The sequence below is a fragment of the Heteronotia binoei genome, chromosome 18, assembly GCF_032191835.1.
Source record: "Heteronotia binoei isolate CCM8104 ecotype False Entrance Well chromosome 18, APGP_CSIRO_Hbin_v1, whole genome shotgun sequence".
NCBI classification, from domain to species: domain Eukaryota; kingdom Metazoa; phylum Chordata; class Lepidosauria; order Squamata; family Gekkonidae; genus Heteronotia; species Heteronotia binoei.
This window is the reverse complement of record NC_083240.1, coordinates 45,324,007-45,344,803: the sequence shown is the minus strand read 5'-3', so window position 1 is coordinate 45,344,803 and position 20,797 is coordinate 45,324,007. Positions and strand designations below refer to the sequence as shown.

Sequence of the window (20,797 nt, the reverse complement as noted above, 5' to 3'; positions counted from 1 at the left end):
TTAGTTTTACAGCCTGTATAAGTTCCTCCCATAGTTTCCGAGTATACTCTTTCTTCTTCCTTTGAATAATGCCTTTATAGGTTTTTTTATGGCTCACTAGGGCACTTTGTGTCTCTACCCTTTTTTCTATGCTACTTCTCATAGCAAGATGATACAAACGATTTAGTTCTTTTTTTGCTTGGACACATTCAGAATCAAACCAACGTTTTGTTTTCCTATAATGCTGATGTAATCTATTCCCTGCTGGCACAGTCATAATAGAGTAAATTTCCTGGATTATATCTTGGTAAACTATTAACGGGTCTTGGTTTTCCTCTAAAGCTGTGAACACTAACACATGCTTCTGCAAATTTTCTGGAGTTAAGATTTCTTTCACTTTTTTATCCAATTCCCCACCCCACCTTACTCTTTTCCCCATAATTCCTATCCTTGTTGTATAACATACCTCATTTTGGTTAGGATTTAATGGGAGAGCTATCTGCAGACATAGAGGTAGATGGTCACCCTCCAAGTATGGGAGTACTTGGAAATTTTTAATCAGAGGTAATAGAGAATTGCATACCAACATATAATCAATAGTGCTCATTCTATTCCCAGACATAAAAGTATATTCGCCTGGATGATCGCCATAGAATGCCCCATTTAGGATATGGAACTCTCTTCTTCCTGCTAATTTAGCTAAACATAGGCCGGCAAAGTTTGCCTTACAATCTTTAAAATCTCTTGTGAAGGGAAGTCCATTCTGGCCTTGTTTCTGCTCATTTGGTCTAATACAACCTATTCCCACAACCAATATATAGTGTGACAGCAACAGGAAAAAGCAAAGAAAAACATGACATGAGACACTACATGGACACTGACATCTGGCCCATCAGAGATACCCCACTGGTTTGTTGGGGTACCACTTACGAAACTCTCAAACTAATTTCTTGGCATTTGCATTAGATTCTCGGACCCATTCATTGTGATCCTGACACTATGCTGGATCAGATCCATGGTCCATTTAATCCAGCACCCTGTGTCACACAATGGCAAACCAGTTGCTCTGGAGGTCCAGCAATAATCAAATTAGTAATTAAAGGTTCAGCGATAGCAAACGTCTGAATTCCAGCGCCAAGAGGCAACTTCAGCCGTGACTTCTGTACCCTGTTGGTAGACCTCCAGCAGACTTGGTTGGCCACTGTGTGAGTCAGAATGCTAAACTAGATGTACTACTAGTCTGATCGTGCAGGGCTCTTCTTTTGTTCTTAACAACAGGGCATAGAGACTGAGGATTTCCCCTGATATTGCCTGTTTTCACTGATATTCAGAGGTTTATAAGTCTGTGGACTAGCTCTGTCTAGTCTAGGTCATCTCTCCATTTATTACCCAGAAATCCCTTAGGTTGGGGGAGTTGCTTGTCGCTTCCCTGGTTGCAGAGGTCATTCATATCTAAGCAGGGTGGTACCGTAGCAACTTCTATCCAAGGCTGTTGGCGTGGCCTTGGTGCAGTGGCATGGACTTATGGAATTTGCTTTCCCAGGATGAGGCAAGAGGCCAGTAGTTCTGATGGCTTTAAAAGGAGGTTAGCCAAATTCATGGGGGGGAGGAAGGTTCCATCAATGGCTATTGCTTGCATCTAAGCATTGAGTTTCTGTTTTGTAGTGTGCCCTGAAAATACCACCCGCTAGGGGGCAACAGTGAGTTTGGGGGCTATTGCTGTCATCTTACCCTGCTTGTGAGCTTCCTAAGGGCAATTGTATAGCTGTTGTGGGAAATGGGATGTTCAACAAGATGAGCCTTTTGGTCTGACCTGTCAGGATTCTTCTTTGTTCTTAGCTGTCACTGTAAACATTGTCTTGACTGGGCCTGTTCTCTGCCTCCAGTGTGCAGTGAAGCTTGCCAAGATGGTGGGCTACGTAAGTGCTGGGACGGTGGAATACCTTTACAGCCAGGACGGCAGCTTCTACTTCTTGGAGCTGAATCCTCGGCTACAGGTGGAACATCCTTGCACCGAGATGGTGGCTGACGTCAATCTGCCCGCTGCTCAGCTCCAGGTGAGTCAGGAGCCTCTGGGGAAGGAGATGCAGAGGATAAACCGGTTCTGCTGAAATAACCGGTTCTCCTAGATCCATCTCAGTAAGCATGAGGCCAGGAAGTGCTTCATCGAGGGCTTAATCCTTTTGTTGGAGCAAATGAATTGCAAGCCACATCCACACCTGGGTGAGATCGACCTGTGGATAAGGGCAGGGGAGTTGAGAAACTTTTCCTTTGCAAACATGAAAACTGGGCTGTGTGATCTATGGGCTGCTCTCCAGTTCTTGAGCAACAGAGGGAGGAGTGTGTCTGACTCCCCATTATGTGGGGGGAGTTCTGGACAGTTTATTCATTTATTTTTAAAGCAGCTGGTTTCATTTTGAAGGTGAGGAGTGAAAGTTTGTGATGTCTTCACATAAGTAAAGTTTACAAACATACAGATGGAAACACAATGTATAACTCCTCACAATTTGAGTTCAGGGCAGCATTCAAGGGGATTAAAGGTAAAGGTAGTCGCCTGTGCAAGCACTGAGTCATTACCAACCCATTGGGTGACGTCACAGCATGATGTTTTCAAGGCAGACTTTGTTATGTGGTGGTTTGCCATTGCCTTCCTCCACAAGAGGGATTACCTGCAACTATATAAGGACATCACAGTACTAACTGCCCTATTTTAAGTCCCTTCCCTAATAATCCCTTGCATATCCTCCTGAAGCATACAAAGTTGACACTTCCATTGAGCCACCCAACAGGACCCTAAGGTCTCCTCCCCCTGCAAGTTCAGTCTCTGTCGTTGTGTATATCTATAACTAGGAATTGTTTGGAACTAATTGGAGATGCAGAAGTTATTAAGGTAGAGTGGCCTCCTGTTTTGTTGCTGTGTGCGCAAATCCGTACCTCCTCTCTTTCGATATTTGCCTTAATACGTTTTTTCCCCTCAAGAGATATCCCCAATTAGAGCCTCTTTTCCTTGGATAGACTGACTGTAGGCTTAAGTGTGGCCTGACTGGGAGAGCCCCGGCTAGTCTGGTCTCATCAGATGGCAGAAACTAAGCGGGGTCAGTCCTGGTCAGTAGTTGGATGGGAGGGTGCCGAGGCAGTCCAGGGTTGCGGGGGCGAGGCAGGCAAAGAAGAAGAAGAAGGATATTGGATTTATATCCCGCCCTCCACTCCGAAGAGTCTCAGAGGGGCTCACAATCTCCTTTCCCTTCCTCCTCCACAACAGACACCCTGTGAGGTTGATGAAGATATTGGATTTATATCCCGCCCTCCGCTCCGAAGAGTCTCAGAGCGGCTCACAATCTTCTTTCCCTTCCTTCCCCACAACAGACACCCTGTGAGGTGGGTGTGGCTGGAGAGGGCTCTCACAGCAGCTGCCCTTTCAAGGACAACCTCTGCCTGAGCTATGGCTGACCCAAGGCCATTCCAGCAGGTGCAAGTGGAGGAGTGGGGAAATCAAACCCAGTTCTCCCAGATAAGAGTCCGCACACTTAACCACTACACCAAACTGGCTCTCCAGGCCTCTGAACATCTCTGGCTTTGAAAACCCCATGGGGTTGCCGTAAGCCAGCAGCGACTTGGCAGCCAAAAAAAACCCGCTTTAGTGTGCGGGAACTCTGCCTTTTTATTCAGAGGCTACGTTAGCCTATAGATGCAGAGGCAATTTCCCCATGGTTCATTGGCCCTGGGTCATTTTGGGTTTCCAAGAACTTCTGCTGGCACCCTGAATAAAGCCCGGGAAGCTGTCAGGAGCCGGCTTACAAGCTGTGTCCCTTCAGGGCCTGTCAGGAAGTAGGCTCCAACAGTCATTATACGGGCGTGTGAATAAGTATCTTCATTTCCCTTCTTCAGATCGCCATGGGGATTCCTCTCCACAGGATCAAGGATATCCGGATGATGTATGGCATCTCCCCCTGGGGAGACACCCCAATTGATTTCGAGAACGCTGCTCATGTGCCTTGTCCTCGGGGTCATGTGATTGCCGCCCGCATAACCAGCGAGAACCCCGATGAGGTAAGCCTTTCTTCTTGTTGTCTTTCTCTCTCTCTCTTTAAAAACAAACAAAACTCTGTGCTGGTGGTTGTGCTGAAAGCTACAACGGGGATCTTTTTGCAAGTAGCCTGAAAATTAAATATTTACCTGTAAACCTGCAGTGAAGTTGCCTGTAGCCAAACTCTATGCATGAATGTCTGAGAAGATGCAACATCTCCTGCTATAGAGGTTGGCTAAACCTCCTCTCTCACCTAGTATAGGAGAAGGAAGACATTGTAGCCTCAGAAGCATAGATCTCTGTGGTAACACGGGGATGGGGCGGGGGGGCAGTAGTACCATTCAGTACCATTTAGGTCCCATCTATACAGCAGCAATAGGAAAAGCACAGCTGTTGTGTCTGTCCTGAAGAAAGTAATCTGTATTGTTCAGTTTGTTTCCCAGAAGAGGAGGCATTAACGGGTTAAGGATGTCCTTAGGCTCCAGCAGCAGTTAGCAGGAGACCCTAGAGAGTAGAGGACTGGGAATCCATCTTCACTGTCTTCTCTAGTGGCTGACAAGTCTCTGCTTCTTCTGGGTGCCACAGTGAAACCTTGTGAACCATGTAAAGGGGAAAAAATTGTGTCTCAGTAATAGAATTTAATAAAAAAAACCACATTGCTGGGTAACCTGTAGCAAGAGTCGAAATGCAAGAGAAGGGGAGGAGGACTATAACTCAGAATAAACAGCAAAGGTCCCTTATCCTAGGCAGTAAAAGGTAAAGGTAGTCCCCTGTGCAAGCACCAGTTGTTTCTGACTCTGGGGGTGATGTTGCTTTCGCAACGTTTTCACGGCAGACCTTTTTACGTGGTGCTTTGCCATTGCCTTCCCCAGTCATCTACGCTTTCCCCCCAGCAAGCTGGGGACTCCTTTTACCGACCTTGGAAGGATGGAAGGCTGATCAAGCTGGAGCTGGCTACCTGTCCTAGGCAGACACATGTATTTGTACAGTCTGGCTGAAAAGGAGGGGCAGAAGTACATGAATTAACAAGTAATTCCAACCCACCTTCCTGCATGGCCATCAATGAATTTTAGAGCAATCTGCATTCGACATTAAAAAAAAAGACTACTTTGCCAGGATTCACCTGGAGAAAAATCAATAAAGATTTTTTTTTTATGGTGATCAAATATGAAAATCGAGCCCTTCCTGTGGACTGGTTAGGTTTACATAATGTTACCTCTTGATTTACAGGGATTCAAACCCAGCTCTGGAACAGTCCAGGAACTGAATTTTCGCAGTAATAAGAACGTCTGGGGCTATTTCAGTGTTGCCGCTGCTGGGGGACTTCATGAATTTGCTGACTCTCAGTTTGGCCACTGTTTCTCATGGGGAGAAAACCGGGAGGAAGCCATTTCGTAAGTCGAGGGGGGGGTGGTTTATGTGAACTAGGGGGAAAAAGGGCAGGATCTTGTCAGAGACTGATCTGTGTCTGCTTTAATCTCCTGTGATCCAGACCTGTGATTACCACTGAATTGCAGAAATGTCTTGAGTCACTAGGGTGTGATAATAAATATTGGGGACTGTGTAGTGGGGAAAATTCTGGGTCAAAGGGTACGGAAGCAATCACTGAGATATGGAGAAAGCCATAGTGACCGAGTTTCAGTTGTAGATTCCTGGATGGCTAAAATGTAGAACGAGTGAAACTCAAGGTCACTTCCTCTTTTTCATGTAGGAGTGAATGTGCAACCTGTGTGCAGGTGGTTGTATGTGGTGATTATGCACATGTTACGGGGGTTGGGAAGCGCCAATTACTCACTGACATATAGAACAAGAAATCCCCTATATATGCAGTGATCACTGATACGAGACTACTCCAAGGGTCCCCAACCTTTTTGAGCCAGTGGGCACCTTTGGTGTTCTGACACAGCATGGTAGGCTAGCAGCAAAATGGCTGCCACAAGAGAGCTGGTGTAGGAGGCAGAGCCAGCCATAAGATTTTTGTGTTGTTTTATCTGATATCAGCCAGTGCCTGCCCTAGGCCGGCATGGGGCAATTAAACAAGGTATAATAATAATAATAGCTACTGCACCTTTCCTTTAGTCACACACTGAAGATCCTTATACTGTGGTGACAGCTACTGTCAAAGTAATATTTGTAAAAATCTGCATCACCAATCCTTCTGGGACAAAAGCTGCACCTGGTCTTGCCCACCTTCTAAAAATATTTGGTAGGCACCAGGAAAGGTGTCAGTGGGTGCCTTGATGCCCATGGGCACTAGGTTGCGGACCACGGAGCTACACACTTGGTTAGCAGCGAGTCCAGCGACAACAGATTTAGGCTCATCTGACTCCTTATCCAGCACTTTCACTGGCTGGGTCTAAGCTGAGCAGCCTCCAGGTTTCTGCCAGTGCCAATGGGGTTCAGCTGGGGTTCCCTTTGGCTGCCAGCAGCCCTTTTGGGCAGCTTACCCTGCAAAGTGAAAGGCCCAGTCCACATCCCTGTATTTGTTGCATCCTTTCTGTGTAAGGCTTTTGGCCACTGCCAGTGGCTCCTCAGTAGCGGAAGCCTAGGTGTGCTCTTAACGGGGTGGATCATGGTTTCCTGGACTAAGCAGCTCTTAGTGCTGCAGTACTTCAGCAACTGGGTAGGGTGGAGTAATCAATGGATGATAACAGATGGGCATTTTAAGCCGCCCTGGGGAGGGGAGGCAAGTGGATAAAAAAAACTTGTCCACACACAAACATCGGCCTGCTGTCCCCGTTCTGACTGCAGGCCGCCTGGGGCTGAATCAAAGCCACCTCAGAAATTTTTGAGGCGGCATCGAGGTGGTATCCCAGCTGTCTGGAAGGCTGGGAAGCATCCAGGGAGCGACTGAGAGGTGCACGAGTGCTCCGGAAACTCCTCCAGGGGGCACGCAGCCGGTCCCTGTTTGGGGGTGGGCTGCGTGCTGTCTGGAGGCTTCCGGTCTGCTCCTTTTCCGGCCAGCTTTCTTTGGGGCGGCTTGATGTTGCCTTGAGCCGGCTGTCTGCAGTCACCCAATGAGTTGAAAGGCATGTAGAGAATTTTCAACATCCTGCACAGAGTTGCCACCCTCCAGATGGAACCTGAAGATCTCCAGATGACCGTGATCAGTTCCCCTGGAGAAAATGGCTGCTTTGGAGGCTGGATTCTGTGGCCCTAAGGCCTGCTGAAGTCCCTCCTATACCTAAATTTCACTGTCCCCATCCTCTTCCTTCAAGTCTCCAGGAATTTTCCAGGGGTTGGCCCTTTAGTTTCTTCTCCCTGGCCTTTAGTTTCTTCTTGAACATTTTTCTTCCATTCTTCCCCTAGTAATATGGTAGTGGCTCTGAAAGAGCTGTCTATCCGTGGAGACTTCCGAACCACAGTGGAGTACCTGATTAAGCTACTAGAAACAGAAAGCTTTCAACATAACAGCATCGACACTGGCTGGTTGGACCGGCTTATTGCAGAGAAAGTGCAGGTGAGGTTGGATTTCGTTATTAGATTTTAAAAATACTCGGGGGGGGGGTATTATTGCTAAAAAACATGAACATTTCTTGTCGTACAGTGATGGAATGCTGATTATTCTAATTGCATTTCCTAGAAAGCTGTTGTCAGTAAATACCCAACATGTACCACTGGTCAGTCTCCATATAAAGCAGGATCCCTTTTTGGAACTGTGTGGAGCTTTCTTATATAGAGTCAGACCATTAGTCCAGCTAATCGGTATTAGCATTTGGGACTCTGTCAACCCCCTCCAAGAGTTGCTTCCCCACTGGCTGTTCCCTTCTTTCATCTACCACACCAAGGACAGTCTAATAGAGCTGGTTTGAGAACCAGTTTGGTGTAGTGGTTAAGTGCGCAGACTCTAATCTGGGAGAACCGGGTTTGATTCCACACTCCTCCACATGCACCTGCTGAGGTGACCTTGAGTCAGTCACAGTTCTCAAAAGAGCTGTTCTCTCAAGAGTAGTTTCTGTCAGAGGTCTCTCAGCTCCACCCACCTGACAGGGTGTCTGTTATCGGGAGGGGAAGGGAAAGGAAATCATAAACTGAAGTCACCCAGCAGCTGCAAGTGGAGGAGTGGGGAACCAAACCCAGTTCTCCAAGATTAGAGTCTGTTCACTTAACCACTACAACAAATTGGCTCTTGAATGTTGAAAGGGAGGCATCCAGTGCCACACCCAGACTCTTGACAGTTGGTGCCCCATCAAGAGCTGGTAATCTGGACTCCAATCCCAATCCAGTCTCCCCCAGCCACAGAACCTCCATCTTTGATGGATTCAGTTTCAACCTGCTCTTTGAGCCAGTTTGGTGTAGTGGTTAAGTGTGCGGACTCTTATCTGGGAGAACCAGGTTTGATTCCCCACTCCTCCACTTGCACCTGCTGAGATGGCCTTGGGTCAGCCATAGCTCTGGCAGAGGGTGTCCTTGAAAGGGCAGCTGCTGTGAGAGCTCTGAGTCTCTGATTCAGGGAGAAGGGCGGGATATAAATCTGCAATTCTTCTTCGTCTTCTTCTTCTTCTTCTTCTTCTTCTTCTTCTTCTTCTTCTTCTTCTTCTTCTTCTTCTTCTTCTTCTTCTTCTTCTTCTTCTTCTTCTTCTTCTTCTTCTTCTTTCTTAACCAGCCTATCACGGCCTCCTGTCCCTCAGTCAGATTTTGTGGGGCAGTGACTGACCGGTCACTCAGCAGGCACTGCTGGGTGTCATTGGCATAATGAAGAAGAAGAGGAGGAATTGCAGATTTATACCCCACCCTTCTCCCTGAATCAGAGACCCGGAGTGGCTCACAATCTCCTATGTCTTCTCCCCCCACAACAGACACCCTGTGAGGTGGTTGGGGCTGAGAGAGTTCTCACAGCAGCTGCCCTTTCAAGGACAGCCTCTGCCAGAGCTATGACTGTCCCAGGGCCATTCCAGCAGCTGCAAGTGGAGGAGTGGGGAATCAAACCTGGTTCTCCCAGGTGAGAGTCCACACACTTAACCACTACACCAAACTGGTTCTCTGATGACACCCAAACCTAAAACTCCTGGCCAACTGGGCAAGGGGGAGTGCGTATAGATGTTAAACAACATCAGGGAGAGGTGCACCCCTTGAAGAACCCCACATAAGAGGAGGCACCTTGTGGACACATCCTCACCCTGTGCCACCCCCTGTCCCTGACTTGGGAGAAAAAAGGAAAGCCGTTGAATGGCTACTTCGCATATCCCCATGTCGGTGAAGTGGTAGTCATAAGATCATAATTGACTGCGTTGAATGCTGCTGAGAGGTCAAGCAACAACAGCAGTGCTGACCCGTCTCGATCTGGCTGTCTATGGAGATTGTCCATCAGGGCAACCAGCACAGTCTCCATCTCATGGGCAGGGTGGAAGCCTGACTGGAATGGGTCTAGCGCTGATGTGTCTTCCAGGAGACTCTGAAGCTGAAACTGGGCAGTAATTGGCAGGATCCAAAGATGGTTTTTCAAGAGCGGTACCACCGCAGCCCTCCTTGAGACCCTGTCTCCAGGGACAGGTTGCTGATATCCTTCATAGGGCCCCAAATCCTCTCAATACTGGCCTTGACCAGCCGTGAAGGACACAAGTCAAGCAGGCACGTGGTCAGCCTGACAGCACCCAGGACCTGTCAACATTGGAAGAGGAGAGCAGGTTGAAAGAGTCGCAGACTGAATCCAAAGGCAGCCAAGGGGCCTCCATTTTGCAAACTGTATCAAGGCTGGCAGATGTCATGGCAGAGAGACGGGACTTGGTCTGCAAAAAAGTTCATAAATGCCTTTGAACTAACAGCCGAATTTCTGTATGTACTTGGGGTCCCTCCTCATGAGGGATGTTAATGACCTAATCACGCTAAACAATTGTGCTGGGTGAAAACTAGCAGGTGGATGGAGGCTGAGTAGAATTCCCTCTTCACAGCCCTCAGCGCTATCTCATTGGATTTCATAAATGTCCCATGAGATGTTCTTGTGGCTTCATTGTGAGTGTATCACCAGACGCACTCTAGTTGTCTAAGCTCTCAGTTATCCTCAAGTTCCACTGTACCAAGGGGATGATTTTCTGAGGTGGTGTAGAGGATGTTGGGAAGCAACCTCATCTATGGCTTCAGTGAGACAGAAATTCCAGTCGCCTATCAGCTCATCCAATAAGGTGCCAGAAGTCGTCGGATCCCACGGAGCATTCTGGAACCCCGTTGGGTCCATCAGTCTCTGCGGGTGAGCATAAATTAGCTCACCACCTAGACAGGGAAGAGTGGAAATGTCCAGCTGGGTCTTCAGGACCAAGGACATGGCACCTCTTCTTTTGAGGTCAGATCCACATTTCTCCTCATGCCAGAGCTCAAATCCAGGGTGTGGCCTGCTTGATGTGTGTGAAGCCTGAAACAAATTGGGAGAGTCCCAGTGCTGCCATGGAAGACACCAGGTCTGAAGCCTGTGTGGAGGCAGCAGATTCATCTGCACGGATGTTGAAATCCCCTAGAATTAATAGTCTTGGGAACTCCAAGGCCCATCCAGCTGCTACCTCCAACAAGCCCAAAAGGCCGGCTGCTGGTGCTCTAGACAGACGGTACGCTAGATAGACAGCTAAACTAGACAGCCAGCCAAACTCTCCTCAGTGTCTCTTCAACTATGAATGTCCTTTCCTTTCTCATGGGTTTATTATTAAATATGTGAAGAACGTTAAGAGTTCTGTCAGCAAATCTCACAACTACTCATGTTTAGCAGCTAAGTGGATGTTATAGGAACCAGGTGTACATTACAATGGGGCTCTGAACTTTTAGTCTTTAAAAGCTGCCTCCAGTGAGGGGCTACTGTGGCCTAAAGCTGTGGGACCGGGGAACAGGGCACAGGGAGCCAGCAAGGGCCTCAGGAAAAAGCTGCTGAAAGAGCAGCCAGCGCCTGAGCTTGCCAGTTACACTCCTCCCAGGACACCAGTTCACCTGTCATCACCTCCACTTGCTTCAACTAGTGTTGCCAACAGGCCTGAAGGAGAACGACCCTTGGCACTTACCGTGAGGGGTCCTTCTCCTAGGAGGAAAGGAGGACATCTTGGGTGCTTTCCCACCGTCCAATCAGGGAGGCAGGAATCAAAACTTCCTCTTCCTGTGGCTGTGGGGAACCACCCATCTTCAGTTCGGGTGACTCCGAGCAGCAGTATAAACAATAACTATATCTATAAAACAAAAAACTTTTAACAAGAAAGGAACAACTATTAGTCCGTCGGTATCCATAAAGGAGTTGGACGACCGACGAGAAATTAAACTTTATAGATAAGAAACTAAGTGCAGGCCCGAAGGCCGTCAGATATTGGTAGAGGTGTTGGTAGATGCCATGAAGAGACAAGCTGCCCAAGGTAGGGCGATAGATGGGAGGGCAAGATGTCCTCCTTTCCTCCTAGGAGAAGGACCCCTCACGGTAAGTGCCAAGGGTCGTTCTCCCTAGGAGGCGGAGGACATCTTGGGTGCTCCTAGAGCAGTAGGTTACTTAGGGAGGGATCGCCCTACTCGGGTAGCACATGCTGTAAGATTCGTCTACCGAAGGCCGCGTCCGCTGACGCGTAAGAGTTCAGCTTGTAGTGTCGCACGAAAGTGGAGATTGACGACCATGTAGCTGCCTTGCACACTTCCTCGACTGAGGCGTTCTTGTTGAAGGCTGCGTTAGCGGCTGCGCTTCTGGTCGAGTGTGCCGTGATCCCAGGTGGTACCTCGAGGTGCAAGGCCTTGTACGCCTCTGCAATGCACTGCTTGATGGCATAACTAATGGCCGACTTAGACATCTTTTGCCCCATTCTGGGTGCAGAAATATTGATGAACATGGCATCTGCCTTGCGCAGTGGTTCTGTTCTAATCAGGTAGATTTTGATCGCCCTGCGCACGTCCAGGGTGTGCCAGGTTCGTTCCTTGGGGTGTCTGGGATCCGGACAAAAGGATGGTAGATTGATCTCTTGATTTTGGTGGAATCTGGATGACACCTTTGGTTGGAAGGTAGGATCCGGGTAGAGTACGACCTTGTCCTTGTGGAACACGCATAGCTCCTTCCTAGCAGACAGAGCTCCTAACTCGGAGACCCTTCTGGCCGATGTTATTGCCACCAGGAAAATCGTCTTCATGCGAAGCATCTTTAAGGGCACTTGCATGAGCGGTTCGAAGGGTGGACCTGTTAGGGCGGTCAGCACTGGGTTCAGCCTCCAGGTCGGGAACCGATGAGTCTGCGGTGGGGAGCTTAAGGAAGCCCCTCTAAGGAACCGTCGGATGTGAGGGTGAGACGACAGGGATACACCATCCACCTGCTGAAGTACTGACGACAGTGCCGCGATCTGGCGTTTGAGGGTGGCTGGCTTCAGGCCGGACTGTAGCCCATCCTGAAGGAATTGTAGCACCCTGGGAACAGTAGGGTGCAATGGATCCACACTCTTTCTCCGGCACCACCTGTGGAAGGCTTTCCAAGACATGTTGTAGATTCGCGTCGTGGATTCCTTTCTGGATGCTAAGATGGTATTCGTCACTTCGCTGGTGTACCCTAGGTCTAGTAGCGATCTCCTCTCAACCTCCACGCGGTCAATCTCAGCCATTCTGGGCGGGGGTGCCACACTGGTCCCTGTAGCAGCATGTCCGGCCCGGTTGGTAGGTGGAGGGGTTTCTCCGCTGACATCTGCTGGATTGAAGAGAACCAGGGACGCCGAGGCCACCAGGGCGCAACTAAGATGACTTCTGCCCCCAGCGACCTGATCCTTCTGAGAACTTTTGGGATGACCGGGATTGGCGGGAAGGCATACAGGAGACCTTGAGGCCACGGGGATGTTAGGGCGTCTGTGGCCTCCGCCTGACTGTGAAAGTACCTTGTGAAGAACCGGGGCAGCTGGTGATTCTGTGGAGATGCGAAGAGGTCCAGGGTTGGCGGGCCGAAGTGATCCACTATCTGTAGGAATATAGTCCTGTTGAGGGACCACTCCCCTGCCTGGATGCTCTCTCGACTGAGCCAGTCCGCCTGCACGTTGTGCGCCCCCTTGATGTGTTCTGCTCTTATTGACTTCAGATGAAGTTCTGCCCAGCCGAACAGTTTTCCGGCCTCCCTGTAGAGGGAGCTGGACCTGGACCCCCCTTGATTGTTTAAGTAGGCCTTTGCTGCTATGTTGTCCGTTCGCACTAGGACGTGTTGGCCTGAGACTTGGTCCTGGAAGTGTAGGAGGGCTAGGCGAACTGCCCGAAGCTCTAGTAGGTTGATTGGGAGGTTCGATTCCCTGGTCGACCACTGGCCCTGTGTTGGGATCTCGTTGAGGGTTGCCCCCCAACCGGAGAGGCTGGCGTCCGAGAACAGTTGCAGCTCCCCTTCTATGAGGAAGACTCTCCCCTGGCGTAAGTTGCTGGCCTTGGTCCACCACCTGAGGCTCTCCTTCACCGCCGGGGGCAGTGACAGGGATATGGAGCGTCTCTCCATGATGTGTAGTTGGTGGGGGCGAAGGAACATCTGGAGTTGTCTGGTGTGGTGCCGACCCCACTGTAGTGCCTCGAGGTTTGAGATGAGGAGGCCCATGAGTCTTGCTAGAGTCAGTAGTGATGATGATGACGCCTGGATCACCTGTTGTGCCAACGTCATTGTCTTTAAGATCTTGTCCTCTGGGAGAAAGATGGCTTTGAGGTTTGTGTCCACTATCATGCCCAGGTGCTCTAGTCTCTGAGTCGGTCGAAGGTGACTCTTGGCTGTATTGATCAGGAAGCCGTGTCTTTGGAGGCAGCTGACTGTGCTCCGTAAGTCCTGTTCTGCTTTCTCCCTTGACGATGACCTCAGCAACAGGTCGTCGAGGTACGGATGCACGTGTATGCCCCTCTGTCTGAGGTGTGCAATCAGGTTCGCCAATACCTTGGTGAACACCCGTGGAGCCGTTGCAAGCCCGAAGGGTAGAGCTCTGAACTGGTAGTGAGAGCCATTTACGCAGAAACGCAGGAACTTGCGGTGTGAGGGTAGAATCGGGATATGCAGGTAGGCCTCTGTCAGATCCAGTGATGACATGTAATCCCTGTGGTTCAGGGCCTCTGTTATAGACTTGATGGACTCCATTCTGAAGTGTCGTAGTTTGATGTTCTTGTTCAGGAATTTTAGGTCCAAAATTGCCCTCCAGTCCCCGTTCCTCTTGGGAACTGTGAAGAAGATGGAATAGACACCTTGATATTTCTGCTTCGGAGGGACTTGTTCTATTGCCGCTATATCCAGAAGGTGGCGTATTGCCTTGAGGGTGATGTCCCTCCGCTCTGGGTCCGAGCGGAGGGGGGAGGTAATGAAACGATCTGGGGGTGTATGCCTGAACTCTATCGGGTAACCCCGGGAGACAATCTCTAGAGTCCAAGAGTCCGCCTGCGATTCCACCCAGGCTTGCTGAAAGTGAAGCTGGCGACCCCCTACTGGGATGTGCTCCCAGTCATGCCTGGTTGGGCTTGGGACCCTTCTGGAACTTGCCCGATCTATCGGGCTGGTTCCTCTGAAATCGGGAGTTGGAGGAGTTTTTATGGAAACTCTGCTTGGATTGGCCCCAGGGTGCTCTCTTGTACTCCTGCTTTGGTCTGGAGAAGTTGGAGGAGGTCCGAAAGGAATTAGTGCCAAACCCTCTCCTGTCGGTGCGTCTCAGAAACTTGGGCATGGCCTTCTTCTTATCTCGTGTCTCCACGAGGATCTTTTCCAGTGTGTCACCGAATAACTTCTCACCCTTAAAGGGATAGCCTGAGACGATCGACTTGGAATGGTTGTCAGCTGGCCAGGCTCTAAGCCAAAGACCCCTTCTAGCTACCGTATTGGCTGCCATCGCCCTGGCAGAGAAGGTAAGGGCATCTAAGGAGGCATCTGCTGAGAACTCAGCCGCCCGCATGAGTCTGCTGGTGCCCTCCAGGGTCCTTCTATCTATATCCGGCAAGAGCTGTGATAGGCGTCTGATCCACACTATCGCCGCCCTAGAGACTATGGAGTTGGCGGCAGCGGCCCTGATGGCCAGAGCCGTAGCCTCATGGCTCCTCTTCAGGGCCAGGTCAATCTTCCTGTCCCAGTTGTCCCTAATTGAGCCTTGACCGTCTTCTGCTAGCAGACCATGGGACTGTAGGGCTGCCACAGGTGCATCTACTAAGGGCACCTGCAGCATGTCATTAGCAAAGGCAGGCAGCTCATACAGCCTCTTAATAGCGTTGGGGACCTGCCTGCTGGTGCTTGGTTTTTCCCATTCAGCTCTTAGCTGGCGTTCAAAGAACTCTGGGAAGGGGAAGACCCTGTCAGAGGATCGGTGTCTAGGGAAGAACTCTGAGTTCCCCTTGGGTTTGTTCTTGGGGTTAGTCAGGGGGCTGGAAGCCTCCTGGTCCTCGGGAGCCCCTTGGAGGTCCAGTGCGGCCAGCACCTTGGGCAAGAGGGATTGGAACTCTTCTGCCCTGAAGAAGCGTGAGGAGGGCTCTGGTATGGACGTGCCCTCTATCTCCTCATCAGAGAGGAATTCGCCCTCCTCCCTTTCCCCCTCCTCTGACTCTTCCGACCGATCCCCATACTGGGATCTCTCACCCTCCAGGAAGTCACTGGGTAGGGAGCCCCTTGTGGTCCTAGAGTATGGGCCTTGCTCCCTAGGCCTTTTGGGTGAGGGAGACCTGGGGGGAGGGGATGGGCTAGATGGCCTTGGTCTCTTGAGGGCGGCCGCTTCAACTGCAGCCCCTACAGTCTGCCTAATTGACTCTAGGAATTCAACAAATAAAGAAGGTCCCATCATGGGTACGTTACCCAAGCCCGTCTGGGGCTGAAGGGTCTGTGCGGCCTCCTTCTGCGGCTGTACTTCGAAAGAATCGAAGTCTCCCGCCTGGAGATTGGCATGCGAGGGTCCCCGTTCCTGGAGGCTGCTGGGTTGCTGGTCTCCGTCCCTTCGCGCCCGTTTGCGCCTTTCAAAATGGCCCCCGTGGCCGGGACGGCGCTCTGAGGAGGAAGCCTCCTCCGCTGCCGAAGATGACCAGCGCCGCTTCCGTTCGGAGCTCCGCTCCTCGCCCGCTCTCTTCGTTGATCTGCCCCTACAGGGCACGTTGCCGGCAGCCGAGGCAAGCCCCGTGGTCATGCCGGCTCCGGGAAGCGGCCCCTCGGCCCCGCGCGATGCGCAGGCAGCCGAGTCTTCGTTCGGGCAGGCGTCCTTCGCCCTGCGCGCCATCCCGCTGCACTTCGCGCCGCGGCTTGTAAGTCCCACTCGAGCCGCCGGCGCGCCGCTCCTCTTTGAAAAAAGGGGGGGGGGTGAAGAGGAAACGAGGATCCACGGAAGGAGAACGAGGTTAAAGCCGCAGGGGGGCTGAAAAGGGGTGAGGATGAGAGCAGCTAGGGTAAAGAAGGCAAGAGAGAAAGAGGAAGAAAGTTTTTTTTTTTTTTTTTGAAGAAAAGCACTTAAAGGACTTAAAGGGATAGATCCTATCCTAAACACATGCTCTCCCTATCGAGGCAGGAAAGGAACTGAAGATGGGTGGTTCCCCACAGCCACAGGAAGAGGAAGTTTTGATTCCTGCCTCCCTGATTGGACGGTGGGAAAGCACCCAAGATGTCCTCCGCCTCCTAGGGAGAACGCTTTGTCCCTCTTTTCAACAGTGTGGGAATGAGCTGTTGGATCTTTTTGCGGCATGGAGTTACCCATCCCATTAAGCCTCTAGTCAAGAGGCAGGACATTTTTTTCCCTCCAGACTTGTTGGCAACCCTAGCTTTAGCCCAGGTGCCAAGCCAGTTTCTAAGTACAGGTTCTTCCCTGGGTCCCTTAGCTGTTGCTTTCTGGCTTTGGTGTCCTTCCTGCAGGTTTAAACCCTGTGCTAGTCTGCTGTGGTTCACAGTGACACAGCTTGCCATACTTATGGCCAGGTGTGCTACCTGCCTCATCCCAGGAGGGCCTGACCTCTCCAAATGGCAGAGACCCCAGACCTCAGTGGCTGACTCCTGCATCACTTCCTCCTACTGGGTCCTTTTATCTGCTTCCTCTTGGCCACGCTCAGTTTCTGCCTCCTGTAGCTTACTCCTTAGGAGGCTAGCACTCACAGTCATGGCTTGTACCTGCTCCTTAGCTGCCCTTGTCCTTTCCTCTGCTGTCCAGTTGTGCCTCTACTGCAGCCATGCTCCCTCCCTTCTCCCTCCAGACTGAGTGCTTTGGGGTTCTCCAGGATTTTGGACAGAGGGAGGTTTTGATCTGCCTAAAAGCTTCTCCTTGGAGAAGCCGGGGACTGAGTTTGGGACCTTGTGTGTTGCAAGCAGGAGCTTTGCATCTGAGCCACAGCCTTGTAAACCTGTGATCACTCTCAGGTAGTTTTAAAAGGTGGAATGGTAATTAGCTGGGAACAGGTCCAGAGGAGGGTGACGAAGACGGTGAGGGGTCTGGAGACCAAGTCCTATGAAGAAAGATTGAAGGAGCTGGAGATGTTTAGCCTGGAGAGGAGGTGGCTGAGAGGTGATAGGATCAACATCTTCAAGTACTTGAAGGGCTGTCCTATAAAGGATGGCGTGGAATTTTTTTCTGTGGCCCCAGAAGGTAGGACCAGAACCAGTGGGTTGAAATGAAATCAAAAGAGTTTCCGGCTCAACATTAGGAAGAACTTAAAGCGATTCCTCAGTGGAACAGGCTTTCTCGGGAGGTGGTGGGTTCTCCTTCCTTGGAGGTTTTTAAACAGAGGCTAGAGGGCCATCTGACAGCAATGAAGATCCTGTGAATTTAGGGGAAGGTGTTTATGAATTTCCTGCATTGTGCAGGGGGTTGAACTGGATGACCCTGGGAGGCCCTTCCAAATCTATGATTCTGTGGTTCTAGGATTCTTTCTCCTTTTTCTCTTCAGGCAGAGAGACCAGATACTATGCTGGGAGTAGTGTGTGGGGCTCTTCACGTGGCTGACGTGAGCTTTCGGAATAGCGTCTCCAACTTCCTGCACTCCCTGGAGAGGTAAAACTAGGCCTTTGATTTTTTTTTAAACCCTTTCTGATTTGTCGCACAAAAAATTGGTCTGTGCCATTTTGCACTGTGTAGCTTTTCAGCTGGCACACTGAGGGGTCAAAGATCTGAAAGAGCCCTTTGGCAGTTGAAGAAGGTGGCGGAGAGTGCCAGGGTCCTGAGGGTCCACTCCAGGCAGCATTCTGCACCAATTTATGGTGACTCCACAGGGTTTTCAAGACGTGGTTTGCTGTTGCCTTCTTCTGCATTGTGACCCTGGACTTCCTTGGCAGTTTTCCATCCACGTACTCACCACAGCTGATGATTGGGCTAGTGTTGGCCATCCAGGTCAGGCTACATAGATGTAAACACTGTCCCGGCCACAAGTGGCTGGGGCTTACTCTGTGATCCCCCCACCCCCCAGGCAAGCCTTGCAGCCTCCAAACAGATGGCCCCATGACCCAAACACCCACAGGGAAGAGAGGCAAGCAGGCGAGCAAACCGGAGATTGGTGACAATGTCCAGCCAGCCAAAGAGGAGGTGGGCCCCTGCTGAAGAGCCAGAGCTGGAGTCACCCCTAAAAACCGCCGGGCTAGGTCCCAGCATGGGCAGAGTGGCGTCCTGTCCCCGGGTGACCATGGGAGGCTGAGGAAGCAGCGCAAGGCTTGGAAAGCCTGGCAGGCACTGCAGCCCCAGTGTGAAGCAAGCTGGTGCCTCCTGGACCTGCAGTGAGGGGAAATGCCCTGATGGCCCAGAGTGGGCCCAGTGGTCGCAGCTGTGCTCAAAGCTCGGGCTGGGCATCTTTGTATATAAAGGGGGAGGGGCAACACAGGAGGACCAATGGGCTAGGGAGCTGGGAGGGGTATAAAAAGGCAGCCAGAACAGGGTTGGACGAGGAGTTGTTAGAGCTGGAAGCTACTGAAGCCCAGAGAGAGGGACAGGACTGTGTGGAACCCAGCTGGGGAGAAGGCCACGAGGGTGACCAAAACCTGGCCTCTCCCATTCTGAGACTTATGGCTGCCTTCAAAAGGGGGTCCCCTGGGAAGATGAGATGGTGGCCAGTGGAGGGGGCGTGCAGGGAGCGCCCTCTCCAGGGAGCTGGAGCACAAGATACACACCTTATTTGGAGTGGGGGATGTTACTTCAGTCAACTACAGTGCACTCTACATAGGACGGGCCTTGAAGACTGTCCAGAAGCTACAGCTGGTGCAGAATGCTACAGCCAGAATGTTACAGCCAGAGAGCCAGTTTGGTGTAGTGGTTAAGTGTGCGGACTCTTATCTGGGAGAGCCAGGTTTGATTCCCCACTTGCACCTGTTGCAATGGTCTTGGGTCAGCCATAGTTATCACAGAGCTTGTTCTTGAAAGGACAGCTTCTGGGAGAGCCCCCTCAGCCCCACCTACCTCACAGAGTGTCTATTGTGGGGGAGGAAGGTAAAGGAGATTGTGAGCTGCTCTGAGACTCTTGAATGGAGGGCGGAATATAAATCTTCTTCTTCTTACCTGGAGTGGATCATAAGGACTGTATCACTCCAGTCTTGTTCTACCTACACTGCTTTTCAATATGCTTCTAGGCTGAATTCAAGGTGCTGCTGGTATTGACTTTTAAAGCTCTCTATGGCTTGGGGCCAACATACCTTAAGGGCTTCCTTGTCCCATATGAACCTGCCCCTCTACTCCAGTCATTTTTGGAGCCCTGCTTTGGGTGCCCCTGTTGTTTGAGGCTTGATTGAAGGCACCCAAGAAAGGCTCTTCTTGAGTAGGGAGCCAAAACTTTGGCACTCCCTCCCCAGTAAGATTCATCTATCTTCCTCCATTGTTGTCTTCCACCAGCTGGTGAAAACCTATTTGCTCGGTTTGGTGAAAACGTTGTGAAAGCAATGTCACCCCAGAGTTGGAAATGACTGGTGCTTGCACAGGGGACCTTTCCTTTCCCTTATGGTAGTCTTATGGGAGTTTCTGTGTTTTATGTTTTTATTACATTATTTTATAGATACTTTATTGTAAATGCTGCTTTAATGTTGAAATGTTTTGAAGCTTGCTGCTTTGGAGATCTTAGTTGGGTGGAAAGGCAGCATAGAAATGTTTTAAATAAACAAAAGGCAAATTCTGTGTAATCAAGAGTGTGCAGAATGGTAAGCTGCAGTACTGCAGTCCAAGCTCTGTTCATGACCTGAGTTCGATCTCAGTGGAAACTGGGTTCAGGTAGCTGGTTCGAGGTTGACTCAGCCTTCCATCCTTCCGTGGTCAGTAAAATGAGTAGTCAGCTTGCTGGGGGGAAAGTGTAGAGGATTGGGGAAGGCAATGGCAAACCACACTGTAAAAAGTCTGCCATGAAAACGTCGTGATGCAGCATCACCCCAGAGTTAGAAATGACTGGTGCTTGCACAGGGGACTACCTTTACCTTTAACAAGATTTGAAACAGCTTATTATGATGCACTGATTATTATATGTTGTGCAAGCTATAGAGTTGCACAGAACCTTTCAGACAGGATCTTGAATTTGTCTTAAAAGTGTGAAAAACAGATATTTCTGAGTAAAGTAGATGAGGGGGTTTTTTGGTCCTACCTTAATAATTAGCAAAGTTCTTATAGACTGAAAACAGGCGTATGTCTTGCTTTTGTCTCTTTCTCTGCGTTGTCCTGAAGCCTGCACACTTCCCCTCCCTTCCCTCCCACTCTCATGATTGTTCTGTTGTTAAATTCTGATTCCCTGCCATCTTTTAGGGGTCAAGTCCTGCCTGCTCATACACTGCTGAACACGGTGGATGTAGAACTAATCTATGAAGGGAAGAAGTACGTTCTGAAGGTATTAATTTCTTCATTAAACACCTTTTCTGCACTACACTCTCAATCAAATCTCAGGCAGGTTCCGATAATTCACACTAAAGCCAGCACACTCAATGGGCCCACC

The 20,797-nt window shown here is 50.3% G+C and overlaps 1 protein-coding gene across 2 annotated transcripts in view; it reads left to right on the top strand.

Annotated features, from left to right (window-relative positions):
* Window positions 1–20,797, top strand: part of ACACA (acetyl-CoA carboxylase alpha) — a 291,537-nt gene that overhangs the window by 55,728 nt on the left and 215,012 nt on the right. For both annotated transcript variants that reach the window (XM_060259542.1, XM_060259543.1), the window contains 6 exons: window positions 1,866–2,036; window positions 3,868–4,029; window positions 5,237–5,400; window positions 7,316–7,466; window positions 17,792–17,895; window positions 20,611–20,692. In XM_060259542.1, the coding sequence (XP_060115525.1) occupies window positions 1,866–2,036; window positions 3,868–4,029; window positions 5,237–5,400; window positions 7,316–7,466; window positions 17,792–17,895; window positions 20,611–20,692 (834 nt within the window). The remainder of the gene's footprint in view (window positions 1–1,865; window positions 2,037–3,867; window positions 4,030–5,236; window positions 5,401–7,315; window positions 7,467–17,791; window positions 17,896–20,610; window positions 20,693–20,797) is intronic.